Genomic DNA, 19,586 nt, shown 5'->3' on the forward strand with positions numbered 1-19,586 from the left:
CTCTTATATTGCAATAATACATACTATTAAATTAATAAAAAAAAAGAAAGAAAGGATTTCATTCTTCCTCTTTTTCCCCTAATGTATGTTTGAGACTATATCTGTATGTTTCTGGACATTGGAGTAACAGACAAATAAAAAAAATAATACATACTATTGTCCTGTAAAAAATAAAAAGCAGCATTTAATAATCATGAGAACAATATAATATAATATAATATAATATAATATAATATAATATAATATAATATAATATAATATAATATAATATAATATAATATAATATAATATAATATAATACTATATTATAGTAAAGTATATAGAATTGTTATTATTAAAGAACCTGCCAAAAGTTTGGAAACATTACAATTATTAATGATTTTGAAATAAATATCTTCTGCTCATCAAGGCCGACATGCAAGAAAGAAGTCAGCCCTCACCAGCAAGTAAAAAAAAAAAAAAACAGCAATATTGTGAAATATTATTAACGTTTAAAATTTTTTTTTTCTATTTTAATATATTATAAAATGTAATGTTATTCCTGTGATGCAAAGCAGATTTTTATTCATCATTACTCCAGTTCTCAGTGTCACATGATCTTTTAGTAATCATTGCAATTTATTTGACTCTTAAGAAACATTTCTGATTATCAATGTTGAAAATTTTGCTGCATCATATTTTGTGTGGAAATGGTGATATTTTTCCGGATTTTTGATAAATATTAAGTTTAATGAAGAGCATTTATTTGCATTTATCAAATATATTAATTAAATTTGTTAATGCATTTATTAAATCACTCACTTTTTATCACTTTTCATGCATATAAGTATTAATTTCTCTCTCTCTCTTTTAAATCTTATACAAATGTTTGAGTGGTATCATTGTTTCCACAAAAATATTAAGCAGCAAAACAGTTTTTAACATTGATAATAATGAGAAATGTTTATTGAGCAGCAAATCAGCATATTAAAATGATTTCTGAAGGATTATGTGACACTGAAACTTCTCTTTGAAAATAACAACAGATTTATAAATGTTTCTAATGATAAATGTTGCGTTCCCAAATGCAAATTAAAGCGGCTTAAACCAAGCGCAGCGCAGCTATCACTAACAGTGAATCGAAACTAAAAACAGTACTGTAACAGTAGACATGTAGCGCGTCAGACTACAGCCTATTATTTAATTACATCACAACCGCTGCAAATTTTATGACAGCACTAGCAATCTCAAATTCTCACCGCCATTCATAAAAATCATCGGGTCGAGTAACACGTTTCAAAAAAGTTTCTGATTTTACTCGCATTTGGCGCTTTGAATTGTTTGAATACTTTTAACTGTCCTGCAGATGGTGCCACGAACTCGTACATCGCTCTCAGGACCAGTCCGTCCATGATGTTTTAGAAAACAATCTTTTCGCTGTTTATTTAAGTAATAGCTTAAGGCCATGCGATTTCAATCATAATGTAGTAACCAACCCAGGAGAAAAAAAAAAAAAAAAAAATCACATCCTTGATAAATGTAAACCTACATTCTAAATATTTAAAATGTAAGCAAACAAGTTCATACTAAAATATTGTAAAAAAAACTATATTCAATGACAGCACAAACAAAACTGTAAATTTGAAACTGCTCATTATATATGTATATAAGCAAGTCACGGTTTAATTACTTTATTGACCATGTAGAGGTACAACAAAATAATTTATCAATCAGTCAAAGTGGAGCTTAGGCTTACCAATGTTAGGGAAAAAAGGGTCACTTGACCGTTGCCTAATCATGGCCTGCATCTGCCTTTGCTGTTGTTGCTCCTGCCTCTCTTGATCCAGCAGATCTTGAAGAAGAAGGGGCTGCTCATCTAACAGAAGAGGCCTGTTCTGTTGACTCTGTTGTGCTTGAGACCCTTGTTGCCCTATAGCCCCAGGATTGAACATGCTCTGTTGAGTTTGGTGGCTTACAGGATGGGGAACAGGCTGCTGGCCACCAACCACAGGCAGGTTTAGATCCACTTGTTGTTCTTGTGAAGGTCTAAAGCCTTGAAGTGGTACCTGCTGGTTACCAGACTGCATCAAATTTGCGTTACCTAAAAGTGCCCCTTGGGTTAGAGATGGATCTATCCTGTGCCCCATTGTTACTTCAGGGTTTATCCTGTGTTCTTGGGGTTGTCCTTGCAGCATCACCATACTCATGTTTGAGCCAAGATTAGTCTGGACAGTTGGGTCACCCGGGATAGGGGAAATTATGGATTCGTTCCTAGTGTCCTCTAGTTTTTCCTTGATCAACAAACTTGACAGCACTGGAGCAGATCCAGTATGCACATCTGCGCAAGGTTCCTCAAAAAGACCATCATCTTCACCACTTTTACTACTTGTAGGCCGATGCTCATCCCCTGAGGTTCCAAGTCCTTGGCCCTCAGTTTTTATTGTTTCAGACTGAGAATCATCCCGGACCTCTTTTGGCATACTCTTTTCTAGCTTGACATCACTAGGACCCTGTATGCCCCCTGATTTAGGTTGAGCTGAGGATATACCTCCACATCTGGCATTTCTTTTTTCAGACAAGGCTTTCTGAAGGTCTGAGGTATCCCCATGGTCATCTTCTATATGATCACTCAGCTCCAGCTCTTCGTTAAACATATCTTTTTTGTCCTCAAGGTTCAGCTCTGGATCTGCATAGGCAATAAGATCAAACTTTCCAGATTTCAGAAGATCATCAAGATGTAGATCATTTGTTTCCAAGTCTAAATCTTTGCCATCATCTGCATCAAGGTTCAGGTTGTCCAGGTCTTCATCAACCAAGTCTTTCACCTCCACATCATCAAGGTCCTTCACAGCAGAGTCATCTGTTTCTAGCTTCTCCACACCATCGCTACATGGCAATGGGATTTCCTCTGTTGGACCAGAGGTTGTAACAGGAATTAGTGCAGATTCGGCTGGATCACAACTAACCGAATGGCTAAGTGGTGCTGCCAGAGGGGTCTGTTGTGGTGTTGTATTTGTATGGTGATGCAAATTATCCATAGCAGCTGAGGTCTGTAAGTGATTGACTGGTCCTTGTTGTGACTGGCCCAACATCAGATCCATAATTCTGGGACCTTGGTTTCCTGTAAAGGCCATATTTTGGCCTCCCATGAAGCCATGAGGTGGTCTCTGGGAATGATTAGGATGGTCCAAAGCATTAGGTGGACCAAAAGGTAGTCTGACCCTGTTCTCTGGAGCCCTGTGACAAAGTTCAATAAATGGTTGACCCATTATATTATGCTGTTGCATTGGAAGGCCACGTGGGGGAAAATGCTGGGGTAGGCCCATTTGAGGATTACTGCCTATTAACCTAACAACATCAGCAGGTCGTCTCATATGTGGTGGAATACTGTCAACCATTGGTCCACCTTGTATCTGGTGAGGGAGCCTGAGGAAATGTTCTTGGCTTTGAGTTCCAGGAGGAAATCCAAATCTGAAAGGAATTAGGTTTTAAGAGAACTTAAACACAAAATTAATTACTAGTTTGACAGTACAATTGATGAAGGAAAAACACTTACCTTTGTCCTTGCTGACTCATGCCAGTGTTGTTTAGATCCCTGGGGAATGGTAGTCTGGAGCACTGGGGTTCATCAGGCATGGGCCCACGTTGATCGGCAAGGAAAGTTCCAGGAAATCTTTGTCCTGCATGAATCGGCGAAGATCTCATAGTACCTGGATATGGAGGTGGGGGTCTACCAAAAATATCATTTTGAGGTCCAGAATCATCCTGTGACCAATGCCTTGGAGTCCCAGGTGCAGAAGCAGGAGTTGCCTCCTGGAGTCCCTTTTCCTGTCTGATTGCACTTTTCTGCTGTTGCTGTTTGAGAATTAACTGCCGTAGTCTTTGGCGCTAAAAAAAAAGAGCAATAACAATATATAATCAATAACATGTCATTAAAATAGAACAGAGATTAAAGGAAAAAGGTAATGTTCTCTAATAGAAAAAAAAAAGTGTTTTCAAACCTGTTTATTTTTCTCTTCAGACTCTCCAAGTGGCAGTTGCATTGTGTTCTGTGTATCTGATGGCTTGCCCGTGTTTACTGGAACATCATGTGACAGTCTATCCCCTGTTTGTGAACATAGGGTTAGAGGAGCTTGTTCAAATGGATCATGAATAGGTGTCTGGTTAGGGTTTGCCTGTTGTAGAGAGAGACTTTCATCTGAAATCCCAGGATGTTTTGGGGTTTGAGAATCAGGAGCACAGGGACGAGCAAATGGATCCTGCATTCTACTTTGTGCTTGATGGCTAAGTGGATCTGTTGGATGGGACATGAAGTTTACTCTTGGATTTGATCTAGAGAAGGCTTCTGGGTCAGCTCCTGGACGTGGGGTTCCAGGGGGTTGAGAATATGGGTCAGTAAGAACTGGCCTTGGTGTTCCTAGTGGTTGATCATAAGCTTCATTTTTGATTGGCCTAAGAGTTCCAGAAGGCTGTGAAAAGGGATCTGAGGTTCTCTGACTACTTGGTGATTTAGGGTATCTCTCTCCGGAAGAAGGTCTTGGAGTTCCTGGCATTTGAGCATATGGATCGATAGCATGAGATGGAGATTGCCTGCGACTGTTAGGTTGTGACTGAGAAAACGGATCAATTGTTGCAGTTCTAGGTGTAGATGGTGGCAATGTATATGGATCAGAGTGTGGTCTTGGGGTACCAGGCATCTGGGCATATGGATCATGTGGTCTTGGAGTACCAGGAGGTTGAGCATATGGATCAGGCATTTGCTGAAGGTAGTCTGGTCTAGGTGTAGATGGTGCCTGTGAATATGGATCTCGTTGAGGGTGTCTGCTCATGGGCAAGGGTTGGGCAAAAGGACTGCCTTGTCCTGGACGCATCATTCTGCCCTCATTACTGAAACCATCTCCCATTGATGGATGAGGTGTAAGGGGCTGATGTGAATAAGGGTCAGAGTGTTGAATTTGGGATAAAGTGTCAGATGACCCCCTTCTCAAGCCTTGCTGCCCTGCACTGAATGAGTCTTGATGTAACTGGGAAGGAGGCATGGGTGTTTTGAACATTGGGACAGATCCTGACTCATTACTCCCTGGAATAGGTGTTAACAGTGGCCTAGAGTAGGGGTCAGAAAGAACCATGCGGCTGTGGGCCATGCGCTGGTATGCTTCGGATCTTTGGCCTGGTCTGGAAAAACTGTCTCCAGGTGTGACATTACTGATAAAATGTCGTCCTTGTTGCTCAGATAATGGTCCTGGTCTAGGTGGACACATAGGTTTCACAAAAAGGTCTGATGGTCGAGGTGTGTCTGGAGGCTTTGCATATGGGTCAGTACTGGCGGATGTTGGAGACCCAAAGGATTCATGGGCTGGTGAGGGCCGACTTCTTTCTTGCATGTCAGACACAGAACCTCTGCGAGGCGTGCTTGAACCAGATGGTGGTGGCCTGGGGGTTCCCACCATTTTGCCATACGGATCCCATGGTGAAGAAGGACGGGATCCAGATGATTCAGGTGAAAACATTTGAGGAGACTGAGGCTGAGATGAGGGACCCTGTTGGTACTGAGTGTCCTGGGTAGGCGTCTTTGCTGTGGATGAAGGGGGTGGTGGTTGAGGACGCAGAAATACATCATCTGTTGATGCAACTGATGTTGCCGTTCCAGGAGTTCTTGTAAAGCTATCCTTGGAGGTTAATGTTTGCAAAGGAGAAACATTACCTCCACTGCTGGGCTGTGTTGCCATTGGACTCTGATTACCACTTTTAGAAGTGTCTCCACTGAATTGTTGTTGTTGCTGCTGTTTCTGAAGTTGCTGCTGCTCATTTTTAACCTGTTCTAGCTTTTGCGTGGCTTCAATTTTTGCCTGTTGTTTGCTCTTTTGTCTCATTTGCTGCCATGAACAAAAAAACAACAACAACAAGATACCAGTTAAGCCACAGCACTTAAACGAAAAAATGCAGTATTGATTTTTTTGACCAAATTACTTTTGTTTATTTATTTACTGAACACTTACACACCATATTTGTTGGTACTGGGTCTTGGCAAACATATGCCAGAACTGTATCTCAACCTGGGATCCTAAGAAATTATTCATGCAACTATGGCTGCTTGAATGTTATATCTAAAAAGGCTATGTGTATTTGTTAATTTTAAGGTTTTGCTTTTCAGGACATTTTCCTGCTGTTTATTAGGCAAACCTTTGATTGCAGTTCGATTCATATCCTCTAACAAAGGCTTAGATTCAACTGAATTCAAACGGCTATTTAAAAAAAAATCTAATTCTGATTAAAGATTATATAGTGCTGATGAACTAGTTTTTTAAACATCATGGCGAAAGCTTTGATCAGAGGTTGAGACACTACATTTTGCATAACAGTCTCACAGTCTAGCATTTGCAATGAAATATCCCTTGGGCTGTCAATCACCTGTCTGAACTTCCACTCTTGTTCATGCTCAGACTCCTTGTGCTTGAGCGGGTCCTGGAAGAGCAGATCTGTGTCCATGGGAACACTGGGATCAAAAGGATCAGCTGGCTGCTGCTGTTGCTGTCTTTTCATTGTGTCATTAGACAACTGAACTTTGTTTATACGAAGGGCTGCTCTGTTGTCTCTTGCCTTTTGCTAGTGGGGCAGAGCCAAACAAAAAGTCAAAACTTTCTTATATGTATATAAACACATCCAATGTTAGCATTTTTGAGAATGAACAGAGTCTCTTACCACATAAGGCGCCCTTTCCTGAGAACTAGCTTTCCTCCATAACTTTGCGATCTGCTTCACTCGAGTCGCCCAATCTGTGAAAAAAGTAATATGGTTGGTCTCCAACTTGACTCCATTTCAAGTTGACAATTCTATTTGTAGTGTCTTAGGACAATATATTCACCTGGAAATTCATCTTGAAGGTTAGGGAAATTCATATTGGTATAAAGAACAGGAGCCACAGTGGCCATTTCACCAAGAGTTTCTTCTTTCTCCCACTTTAACGTGCTCCTCTGAGCATTGGACATGGTGTCAGTCTCCACCTCTGGAAGAGGGACAGATCCAGGCACGGGAACAGGAGAAGCCCAGGGACCAATCACATCACCCCCTATCTGGCTGAATTTCTTTTCCCTGTAGTGAACATATCAAGCCATTAAGCATCACTGAAACTATTTAGATTTTATTAACAGAAATGCCAGGACCAATCTGTGTTACTCAGAATATGAATTCACTCACCTCACATTTTCTGGAAAAGGCATGCGGTGAATGGAAGAGAATGTGCCAGACACACCAGCTCCAGGAATCACAGGGTTTGGAGGAAAGTGGGTGTTTGGCCCCATCATGCCATTCATCATAGGCATGCGTGGGAACATTCCACCCACATTTCCTGCAAATGAGACCATGGAGAAACATGCACTTTTAAAATGAGCAGTACATTTTACATGTGATACTCAAGTTACAAGCACACAACAACATCACACCTGGGTGGTTGGCTTGACTGTTAATATAAAGAGATAATGCAGACAACTTGCATTACCTGGGTTCTGAAGAGACATTGCTGTAGCTGAGGCATTGGGGGCAGTGTTGGGTGGATGAGGAAGCTGAGTAGGCTGGCTGGCGTTTGGACTGAGCACTGCGGTGAATAAGTCTTCCACATCTTTACTCTCCAGCTCTAAATGAAATCAACAGAATGAAGGATTTTCATATCTAAACACTTTTTACAACAGAAACATCTGCTCTGTTGAGGAATGTTGTCAACATTTTAGAAAGCAACAAACCTGGAATTTTGTAGAACTTATTCAGAATGGCCCCTGTAAAAAAGAAAATATAACTAGGCCATTAAACCAAATTCAACATTCAGACATTCAAATATATCTTTATATAATATAAATATATTTATATAATATATCTATATAATATAAATAAAAAATGTTGGAGGATTTCGATATAAGCCAAGAGGAGACTGGTTTTCCTTTGCTAAAGTAAAGAAACTTTGCTTTCTTTGATCCTGTAAACAAACTCACGAGACTAGCATATCTCAGGTGTGTGCATACGTCCTACGTCATCTGCTGGAATGGCTTCTGCGTATGACAGATACCGGAAGTGAGAGAAAAGTGTTTATTACGTTTGAAATATGGATATTTTTCTTACAAGTGTAGCAGAGGCCAGCGGGTAAGTGCTGTGCAGGTAAAACCCACGCTTGAGGCCGTGGCCTTTAGCCTCCTTGTTAGAGCGCCCGCCTCCCACGCCGGAAACCGTGGTTCGAATCCCGGAGCGGGGCGAGTAGGACCGCGACATTGGTGCCGTGACCCGGATGGGAATGAGGTTTAGGGGGGTGAGTGTAGCAGAGACCAGTGTTCGAATCCCGCTTGGAGCGGGGCGAGTAGGACCGCGACACAAAAACGCATGGATTCGCTACAGGAGGCCTTTATTCATGCCCCGGAGCCACGTGTGGCACCTTTTATTATGGATGCATGCACTTTATTAGACTTCTTGTGGACTGTTGAACAGAAACACCCACCCACTGCAATGATAACGCTTGGAATAGCCAGAACAATTTTTAATATAACTCAGATTGGATTCATCTGAAAGAAGTCATATACACCTAGGACACCTTGAGTAAAACACAGGCAAAATTGTCATTTTTGGGTGAACTAACCCTTTAATAATTTAATTGGGATGAAATTTCAACTGATTTGTTGCAAAGGTGGCATTGTATCACAGTACAATGCTTGAATTCACTGAGCTCTTCAGAACGACTTTTTTTTTTCTTTTTTCACACAAATGTTTATAAAAGCAGACTGCATGGCTAGGGGCTTGATTTTATACACCTGTGGCAATAGGTCTGATTGAAACGCCTAAATTCAATAATCAAGAGGTGTGTGCCAATACTTTTGTCCATATAGTGAATGCATTTCCTCTGTGATGTGTTGTAACGTAGTACAAAAATAGGATAATCATTTTTTTTTTTAAACAAAATAATAAAAGTTCCATTCGCAAAGTGAATGTAATCCATAACTCTTACCATCGGAAACCATCTTATCCAGCTCAGGACTCAATATTACATCCAGAGGTTCTTCCTGTAGTGGTCGAGACCCTCGAGCAGGACCAGCTTGAGGAGGAGCTGACTGATCGTCCGGCAGGGTGCCAATGTCCAATCCAGCTGAAAGAAAGGGAAAGCTAAACAGCTACTCTCAAACTTAGTTTCTTATCTCTACTGAATACAAAACTCAACTTGCAAAAATCTGCAGAAAAACAGAGCTGTCATTCTGTAAACATCTAAATCAGTGTTGATAAGCAATTTATTTTCTACTGTGCCTGAGTGTTTGCTAAGATAAGGAAGTAAAAAAACAGGGAGAGGGGACTGTTATTTCATGTCATGGAAAAATGAGGAATTTTTTTTCTCTCTCTCTCTCTTCCATCCCCTCCACTAACTCAATTTTCCAAGAAAAACAGGAACCTAATTAGTGTTGCCTGCTCAACTGAGTGTGAAAAAGTCTCTTAAAAAATGGATGTTCTTTCATCATTGCATATCGTTTCCCATTAGAATAGATGAGAGCTTAATCAATGAAAAAGCAAGCGATTGCAATGATTAATAATAGTAAATGTTGTCATCAAAATCAAAGAGTCAGCCATTGTGCTTTGGTCTAAATGCAGAGTTGAGCTTTCCATTGACAATGACCCTGGTTTAATGTAAAGTTCTTGTTCCAGGTTCAAAACAGGTTAAGCTCTATAAACAGAATATGTGGCATCAGTTGTGTTTACACTATAGTCATGAACTTACAAAGTCTATGGGGGCAATATAAGTCTGTTAGAGGGTTTAAAAGCTGAGATGTGCAGCTTGTATTTTTGTTTAAACACTTGTATGAGCTTTTTTCTTACAAAAAATGCCTTGCAGCTATAATTTTGCAACACACAGTGGAGGTTTTAACATTTTTGTTGTTTTGACTGACTAACATTTTAAATGCACTACCTTAAAACATGATTTTTTATTTTATTTTTGTTTTTACAAGGTGAGGGATAAATCAAAATTATATTCTGATAGCATGTTGTCAATACAACTTAAGTTGTATTACACTCAAAAGATTTCTCTAAACCAAGCACCTTGGTATGCACTTAAAAACAAACTCTTATATATTTACATATATATTGCACACAGAGGTTACGCTACAAATAATAATTATCTGTCACTTTGACAAATTGGGTTGAAAATGTTCTGTCATGTTCTGTTTATCCATCTGTAAAATATTGTAACATTCAGTATTTTAAATAAGAGACCACTTAACCATTTGACAAGGGTAGCAAAGTCCTTATCAAGCCCCGTGTTGCATTTCTTTCATCTTATTCTTTTCTCATTTTTTTCTTTTTTTGTTCACTCTTATGTCTCTCTCCTAGTCTTTTTTCACATTCTTAGGTACACTTTAAAACTTTCATTTTTAGCTTTGTTCACTTCTAGTCCCTTTTAGCCTCCTTTCACTGTGGGAATTTTTCTAAAGTACTGTAGGGAATTACTGCAATTATTATTATTATTATGTATCATTTACTTTATTTTATTTTTTTTAAGACGGGGGAAATAAATAGTTAGCTGTCAATGTTAAAATTCTGTAAAATTCTGACTGACTTTGTAAAAAGCACAACCTCTGATTGCATGTTTATACACCATAAGTTAAAGGGAAACCAAGAGTAAAACTACTTTTTTGTAACCTCGGGGAACATGCTTTCACTCTGAAGCAGTTGCTTCAACTCTCAAACCAGTAGTTTTTCCACTGCAAGGCCATTCCACAAAGAGAAGGGAATGTGTCCTTGCCAAATAAAAAGCTGGCAATTAGGAATAAATAAAATTAATCAACTAAATTAGACTCCTTAGAAAATAAAAAGGACACAGCAAATATCAAGCACACTTCAGTAAAATGTCACAGATTGCAGTCACATTTGCCAACTAAGGTACAGTAGCGGCCAATTCCAACATCCATTTAAGGACAGTTTAGTTCTCACATCAGTGTGACAACAGGTTCATGTGCAAGAAAACATGCAGTTTGTTTGTGGTTAGTAAAAAGACGCAGAAAGCCAAAGATGAGTGTGTATGTTTGTCAGAAAAGAGATCATGCAGACTTGGCACTACAAAAAGTCTGAGGTCCTGTTTGGGGGGGGGCCAAGAGGCCAGGAGAGGGGGGCATCTCTACTTCTACAGCCAGAGAGGCTGTGCCAACAGGGCTCTTACCGAATGGAGAGGGGGAACTGTCCAACTGGAAAGGGCATAAATCAAGACCTACAAGAACCCAAACCAGATAAAACCAAATAATTATAAAACAGAAATGCAGAAAAAAAATGAATTAAGAAAAAAGGAAGAGGATGCCAAGACAACAAATAAGGAGAAACACAGCAAACCAGGTAAAAATGCGAAATGCAAGTGTGAAAAACGTGAAATAAAGAGGAGATGCAATTGTGAAGACACAATTACAGGTGTCCTTTCTGAGATTGTTAGAGCATCTGCAAAGTGAAGAGAGAGGGGAGACTATCCTATGGACAGATCTTGGGACTGAGTCTACCTGATTCAGCGCCTGGCTTGACCAGGTCATCGGACAGCATTCCCAGGAGATCATCATCTGAATGTAGAACCAGCTCGGCTAAGGGATCCTCCACATTGGCTAGAGATCAAGAAGACAAGCGTTTCTGAGCACGTGTATCCATACTAATCACCAAGTGCTCTTCATTAAATGTTACCAAGGGCTGGGCAGTAAGACATATACTGTGTGATGATAGAAATCTTCTTGATTTCTATCTTCTTGATAATAGGGGTGCAACTTCTGTCACTTGGACAGTTTGGATTTTTTTTAAAAACACAATGTCATTAACAAAACTATACACTGTGTCATGAGAAGCTCAAAACATTCTCAGTTCTAGAAAAGAGGCATACTGTTAGTGTAATATAAAATTGCTCACGTTGCTGTATCCACCTTAAACATTAAGGGTGACGTCCTTCCAAAAAATATTTTTCAATGACATTTGCACCCCCTGCTCTTGTCTTCAAAATTTAGTTATATCCTTAAAGTGGTATAAGATATTAATCATACCACCCACTCCTAATTTAACTGAAATATTCTTTATAATTTCATTAGCATTAATTGCATAAAGATGTATGCATAATACGATTCCCAAATCAAACACTTGTTTCAAGACTAAACCTGCATGAAAGGGTTAAACGCAAGAATCTGCAGAGCAGAAGCTTCACTCTATGGGAGATGAAAATCTCTAAGGACAAACAAGCGGCCCTGAAAGCCTTCAAATAGCTTTGTGATTGCTCTCCAAACGAATACGCACAAGCCTTCTAAACACTGCACTGTGACTGCCAGCTTCCTATCCTCCCAGAGAGCTCTGACAGGGAATTCAAAAAAGTGCTGGCAAATTGGGTTTTAAAAACATGTTAGGTTGGCTACGAGCAGAGGTCTGCTGGGCTGGGTGTAAATGAGGGTTGACAGAACTGAGGATAAGGAGAAATGGTGAAGAATGAGGCGTCTGATCAAGCTCTTCAGCCTATAAGAGTATGCAAATCAGGGCTGAGGAAGACACAAAATGAGCACATGGGGGCAAAAAAAGTTCATTTGTATGGTTCATCTTCTTTAGTCCCTGTGGCAAAAGATGAACCGAGACGGTATCTAATGCAAACCACTGGAATTACACTGGATTCTGCAGTGCTGTTGGGTTGTGTGATGCATTCAGTGTGTGCAGATGGGAAAGCAGGAGGAACGGTGATAATGTGCATTATATCTCCCTACAGAATTCACGGCAGTCTAGAGCAGAAAAATGTGACCTAACTGGTCAGAGCAGAAGAAACAATTTCATCTCTAAACAAAGGCAAATCACATTGGGGGTAGGAACGTCTAATTTCTCTGGGCAGTACTGTGTGTGTATGTGTATTTGGAAAATATGTGTGTATACATAATATATAAATTCTATATTTCTACATTTATACTATATTTATACTATTTCTACTATATTTCTATATTTATAAATTCTACATTTCTAAATATGAAGGTACAGCTGAACATACACAGTGGCCCTGCTTTAGACGAGACTGGAGTGGAAGTGGTACTCAGAAACGGGTCAGATAAAGGGTCCAGGAAGCTGCTGCTCTGTGATTTACTGTCTGCATGACTGGCTTCTTCCTCAACAAGCCCCGTTTCCAGAGCTGACTTGGTCTGCTTGCTTTTATCCAGAAGTTCTTTCCCAAAAAATGCCTCCTGTAACAAACATGTACACAAGTTAATAATGCACAAACACTCCAAGTAAATACTAGATTTCCATATTCACAAGAAAATATGAGTTGTTTTTGACTGTGCACTAGAAACTACCTAGGGCATTTTTGTGCAGTTATGCAGTTGCTACAATGTTCAGGGTAGTGATCGACCGATATTGATTTTTTATAATCGATACCGATACCAATTATTTGCGTGTTTATGTGCCCGATAAACGATATTCAGATCCGATATTTATTTACTGTTATAAAGTAAATAAATAACTGAGTGAAGTAAGTCCATACTTCACTTTGGTTTTTCTTCCTTTCAGACATCTTAAAAAAAAAAAGGTTGAAAATTAACAGTTTTTCATGTTAAATTTAATTACATACAATAAATAAACATATTACAACAATAAAAACATTTTATTTATAAAAAGCATCAGCAGCAACACTGATATTAACAATAAGCAAAATAAATGTAGAATGTCTAATGTTTTCAAACAGAGAAAATAAAAGGACACGAGTCATAACTTCATTTTAAACTACAGTTTTAGGTTTATAAGCTGTTTAATAGGCTAAATAGTGAATAATTCACTGGATAATGTTAATTCACTGAATAATATTATCTGGAATACTGAAATATAACAAACAAAACATCGTATTTTATTGCATTTATCAACTGGTATGTTATATCAGAATTATTCATGTTTTTGTCATTCTAGATTATGAAATGCCTGCTAACAGTGCGGTTTATCTATTCATTTGCACAGAATAGCCTACTCAAATTGCGATTGCTTGCGGAGATAATAAATGATTAATTTCCATATAAATGTATTTATTTAGATGTGTATTAGCAAAATAATGGTTATATAGTAAATGTTAATATAATTTAGCGTGTTTTAAAGAAGTGAATCTTGTTAAAAGTTACATGTGGTGGCCCTGTTGAAGCATTTCCTGAGCATCAACCGCTGAGTGAACAGCAAAATGAAAGCGGCTTCACGAGACTAATGATGAGCATATACAACAGAGAGAGAATTAAATTCAGCACTTTTATTTCCAATTTCCATAATATTTAATTCAGGCAAAGTTACGTCTTTATTGGGACAGACTGACAGATTATCTTACGTGACTGTGAGTTTGTCTCTATTTCTTAGAGCCAAGCTGCATAAACTGCATATCAGGCATTTATGTAATACATCTAATTTGTGCATTAATGGCTGTTATGCTAAATAAAGTTCACCAACTACAAATCAAGTACCTGTGCACGCCGTTGTTGTTGTCTCGTCTACCCTCAAATGCACTGGCGATCCTGCGCGCAATTCTCAAAACACCCACAAGATGGCGGCGTTTATCGGTGAATCCGATATTACAAAACCGATATACGATTATGGTAAAATGCTTAAATATCGGGAAAAATATTGGTAAATCGATATATCAGTCAATCTCTAGTTCTGGGTACTTGCTAGGTGATTTCTAGGGTCATTTGAACGGTTAACCCAAGTCTCTATATTTTGTTCATCCTTCAATGTAAATTAATCGCAATTTTTTTTCTCCCATTTCGTCACCCATTAGGTGAAAATCAGTTTTTTTTTCCTGAATTTATGCTCTAAATGTCAAAAGGTTGCCACAGTGCTACATGGTAAATCACGTTTGTATAACTTCAGAATATCTAACAGTACCAAACTACCAATGTGATGACTCCCCGCTGTTAAAACATTAAAGGCCTAATGTGCTGCAATTTAAATCATTGATTCAAGACATTCCTCTGGTGATGACCTTTACGTCTAATTTCAGGTTTGACAAACAGGAACGCCTAAAGTGACAGCTGTTACAGTTAATGCATCACTGCATCCCCACGCTGAGCACGATGGTCTTTTTTTAAGAGCATGTGTCAACCCTGCACATGCTCACAAAATCCCTGATCACTACATTCCATTCCTCAGTTCAAACTCATTCAGCTCTGAAGTGAAGAAAGGTCCTGACAGGAATGCCTATGTTTACTGAGAGAACTGGTAATTAAGTAATTAGAAGACACTTTTATTAGGGATGCACAATATTGGATTTTTGCCAATATCCGATATGCCGATATTTTTCAACTCATTTTGACCGATAGCCGATGCCGATACCAATATATTTCCTTTTGTTTGGAAACAACACCAAGTCTCTCCTGTGCAGAAATTATAAGCAAATTATTTTTAATTTTGGTTATTTTTTTAACAAGAACTTATTTGTTAGAATTAAATACACAGCAATGAAGTTATTTTATAATGAAAGTACATTTAAGATTTGAAATGAATTCAAATTGGTGCATTTTTTTCCCCTCAGAAAGATGCAGTGGTAACCTTAACATTTTATTTTAAGATTTAACATTTGTAAATGGTCTAAAGCAAGAGTTGTAAAAATTTAGAAAATCTTTTAGAGCTCATAATTTGTTAAAAAATATCATATTACACATTAATGAAAAAATCAGTATATATAAAATTATTTAATTTTAGTGACGTGTGTTTTTGTTCATGTAAGCTATAGATGTGAACTTTAAATCATGTGAACTTTAAATCAAAACATACTCGTGATTTTATGGCATCAATTACTGCTTTATTTAATCAGAAACAATCTAAATATTATGTGTGTATTTTGCTTTCATTTTATTAGAAGTAGGCCAACAGCGCTCCCTACAAAATTAAAACTCCTTACTAGGGCTGGGCGATATGGGCAAAAATTCATCTCTCGATATTTTTTGGCCGATTTGCGATATACGGTATATATCTCGGTATTTTCGTTTTTTTATCTGATTTTTTTTTTTTTTATCTGTATTTAATATACATGTATATATTTTACAAACCGCCCAATGTTGTCCAATGAAACAATACATATTAAAGGTTATGAAAACTAATAAAGTGAATGCAACAATGTAAGCCTATATATTATGCGCAAAAAGGGTCAAAATCACATTTTATTCTAACATTGTAACATTACAATCTAAAAACAAAAATAATGCTTTTAAAGCACAAGTTAAATTCAATAAACTAAAAATTAAAATAAGAACAAAAGCTCAAACTTGTATTAGACTATTTTGATTTCCACATTACAGTCACTTTACAGTTATTACTATCACAAAAATACACTTACTTGTAGCTTTAAAATTATACGTGTCATATTGTCCAACTACAAATATTTCAGCGAAATATAATATATTTTAGTCAGAATTATTGCGCTCCTATTTCATTGCGCTATGTCTGTTTGCCGCGCATGCGCATGGCAGCGCTCGTTCACTGAAGTCTGTGAAGTTTAGCGGAGATTGGCAAAGGCAGCGGCTCGTGCGCTCCTGACAGCAAAATGGAAATATTTCCACGACTTTCTCACATTTAAAGACGGAGAATATACCTATAAAATGTAAGTTATGCATTAAAGAAAACAGCACATCTCAAACACATTAAACAGCTCATGTAGAGTGTCAGCCTAACACGCACCCTTTCTGTCCGAGCATCTGACCAAGCGAGCCACTTTAAACTATACAACACTAAACTATACTATATCTTACGAGTTTCTTTTTAAAGCCCTTAATATAAAGCTTGTCATATGTTTAGAAAAAAGCGGCTGAGTCTGTGTCCTCCGTTATATTTTTCAGATGCGCTCGTATCAAACTACTGTATATCGATATAAACGGTATTGCCTCATACCGTATCGCTTATAAAGAATATATCGATATAGCGTACAAACTCGATATATCGCCCAGCTCTGCTCCTTACCGAACGGGTGTTAGGACTCAGGGAAGGCTGCACTGCTGCCACTCCACGTGCTATTACTGTTTACTCTATCATACACCGAATGCGTCATTCTGTACGTGCATTCTCAGTTTAAATGCAGCGATCCAAAACAGTGAATCTAATCATCAATTAGGCAAAACTTTGCTTCAAGAATGAGCCACACTGCTGACGTGATCTAAACGCTAGCACACCCTGAGCACATGTGAGTTAATGTATTACACTTATTGGCAAGACATTGGCATAACTTTTCATATCGGGCCAAGGCCGATATTTACATTTAAAGCCATTATCAGCAGATTCCGATATTGGTCCGATAATATCGTGCATCCCTAACTTTTATCTAAAGTGACTTACGTAGTACACTTATTACAGCTTTATTCCTCTGGAGTGGCTTGTGGTTCAAATAATGTTCCAGATTCAATACAAGTTACGCTCTATTGACAACATCTGTGGATTGTTCTCTATTTCCAAAGAAAAGAGTTTAGACTCAGTTTGTAAAAACAAGCAAAACGGAAGTTTAAGGGGAAAGCCATTCCAGAGAGGTCAAGTTGTACAGGAATTTAAATTAATTCATCTTTATAAATAGTGTTTTATAAAAAAAAAAAAAAAAAAAAAATAAATCAAATAGTGGTACCCTTCAACAATAAAACAATAATTACCCTTAAACCCACAAATATATGGCAAACAATCAACCACTATAAAACAATTATCTACAGTCTGAAGTAGAGTACAAATTATTATTAGTTTTAGGGACATTTCCTCTGCGGAGGCAAGAGAGGCAGAGTCTCCTCAAAAAACTAAAAGTCACAAAAATGATCCAGAATTCAGTGGAGAAACACTTTGAAGGAATATTTGTGGGACTGACCTGAAGATACGAGGGGAAGGCCTCCTCAAGTTTGGTTTTTTTCTTCCTGTATCTCTTCTTGACTTTCTCCAGAGGCTCGCTGACTATGGGAGCCCTATCCACAGGAGTGTCTGGTTCATTCCAACCTGGTGAAAAGATAAACTTGATGCAACAACTAAGAGTCTAAACCAAAGTAAATATACATGAAAACCTGAGATGTCCAGACCATACCTTCTTCCTTTCCTGTGAAGTTCTCTGTAAGTGAGCTTGTGGAGTTTTTCCGACTGAGAGACCGCTTGCCTTTCCCCTGCCCTGCTTTGTTCCTCTGACGTACCATAAACCCACCAATACCTAAAGAGGGAAGATGGGAAACCAAAATCTAATTTAACTTAAAACAGTGTCAGTTAAAAAAAAAATACAGCTGCTGGACCCCTAAACTAGGTGATGAATGCAATCAGGAATTAATAATGTGGGACCCTGACAGTGACGTCTTGACATTCATCTCTATAATTCAGGATGACGTATTAGCTTTGGGCCAGGAGAGGGTGATTCATCTTGGCTACATTCCTGGAGCAACCATTTCAGGTAAGTCTATTTCTGGTTGCGCCACATTGGCTGAATCTGACCCAACAACCCCCACTCCACCACGGTCCTCCGCATGGACACAGAATGAGGAAAGACACTTGGGGTGGTTTATGTACTGTAAGTAGTGTAACATTTCAATGGGAAGAATAGGGTTCAGAACAAAATTAAATAAAACAAGACTAACCAAAAAAAAAAAGAGCTCTTAAACACTGCTTCTCTAATCTCCCCAAAAAAAATTTCATTTGTATGTATTCATCTCTATCCAAAAAATGAACTAGATTTGTTTTAGAACACTAACCCTGAGCAACAGTAACAATAACGCTTGCCTTAACCAACACCACTAAATAGTAAGTTTGTCTATCAAAGAAAGACAGAGGAAACATAGAGGCTAACACTGAACTCCGATGCAACTAAAAGGGTGATGTGACGAAAAAGCTGTGCAAATACACATAAGTCTAATACTGTATCCATTTTTTTTTTTTTTTTTTTAAGAAATGGAAGGTAGTGCTTAAAAAGGACATTACTTTAAAGAGATTACTTCTTTAGTCAGAAAAAAGCTCAGAGAGAACGTTCTTTCCGGAGTTCTCCCCGGCAAGGAGCTTTAAAGAGCAAAGCACTGTGGGATGCTATTTAAGGTCCAGAATTTGCAGCCGCACTATTTCACAGTCCAGTGGAGCTGTCCTTTCCGATAAGTGCACCTTTCTCTCTCTCGCTCTCTCACCCGGTCTGTATGGCTTCCTCTTCCTCTTCTTGTTGCTCTCGCTGCCGTTGGCCCCTTTCAGGTGGTCATCACAGTGCTCACGCTCGGGGCTGGAGTCAGATTTCCCATCACAGTCCATCGGGTCGCCCTCTGCAATGCGGCCAAACAACACAGAGCACTTCAGATGCTGACAGAATATTCTTTAAACAGCACAAAGATACATACACAAAAAAAAACAGCTTCACTAGACAAATCACTAGACAGTCTGGTTCAGTAGATTACATTAATAACCACAGAACAAACACATTTAATATAAACAACAAACATTTGCTTTCAGTGCCATCTGACTTGTATGAAGATGGAAAGACTGGTGCACTAAAATAACAGCAGAGTATTGTTTTGAGATGCTTGGCACATTCCACAAATAAGATACAAAACAAAATTTAAAAAGCCACATTTTAATTCAGTTTGAACAAAAGATGAAACGAGACATTTAATCTTCAACAAAATGTC

At 38.4% G+C, this 19,586-nt stretch overlaps 1 protein-coding gene across 8 annotated transcripts in view; it reads right to left on the reverse strand.

The window, feature by feature from the left end:
• kmt2ca (lysine (K)-specific methyltransferase 2Ca) overlaps positions 1-19,586 on the reverse strand; it is a 149,911-nt gene that overhangs the window by 31,220 nt on the left and 99,105 nt on the right. For 7 of the 8 annotated variants that reach the window (XM_058765623.1, XM_058765622.1, XM_058765621.1 and 4 more), the window contains 16 exons: positions 19,095-19,223; positions 18,020-18,139; positions 17,810-17,934; positions 12,992-13,181; positions 11,490-11,588; positions 11,162-11,209; positions 8,966-9,103; positions 7,719-7,751; positions 7,478-7,612; positions 7,177-7,327; positions 6,845-7,071; positions 6,682-6,755; positions 6,391-6,585; positions 3,981-5,855; positions 3,536-3,867; positions 1,736-3,450 (listed from right to left, as the gene is read on the reverse strand). In XM_058765623.1, coding sequence (XP_058621606.1) covers positions 1,736-3,450; positions 3,536-3,867; positions 3,981-5,855; positions 6,391-6,585; positions 6,682-6,755; positions 6,845-7,071; positions 7,177-7,327; positions 7,478-7,612; positions 7,719-7,751; positions 8,966-9,103; positions 11,162-11,209; positions 11,490-11,588; positions 12,992-13,181; positions 17,810-17,934; positions 18,020-18,139; positions 19,095-19,223 — 5,586 coding nt within the window. The remainder of the gene's footprint in view (positions 1-1,735; positions 3,451-3,535; positions 3,868-3,980; positions 5,856-6,390; positions 6,586-6,681; positions 6,756-6,844; positions 7,072-7,176; positions 7,328-7,477; positions 7,613-7,718; positions 7,752-8,965; positions 9,104-11,161; positions 11,210-11,489; positions 11,589-12,991; positions 13,182-17,809; positions 17,935-18,019; positions 18,140-19,094; positions 19,224-19,586) is intronic. The other variant, XM_058765625.1, reaches the window with a different exon arrangement.

The sequence above is a fragment of the Onychostoma macrolepis genome, chromosome 24, assembly GCF_012432095.1.
Source record: "Onychostoma macrolepis isolate SWU-2019 chromosome 24, ASM1243209v1, whole genome shotgun sequence".
Lineage (NCBI taxonomy): Eukaryota > Metazoa > Chordata > Actinopteri > Cypriniformes > Cyprinidae > Onychostoma > Onychostoma macrolepis.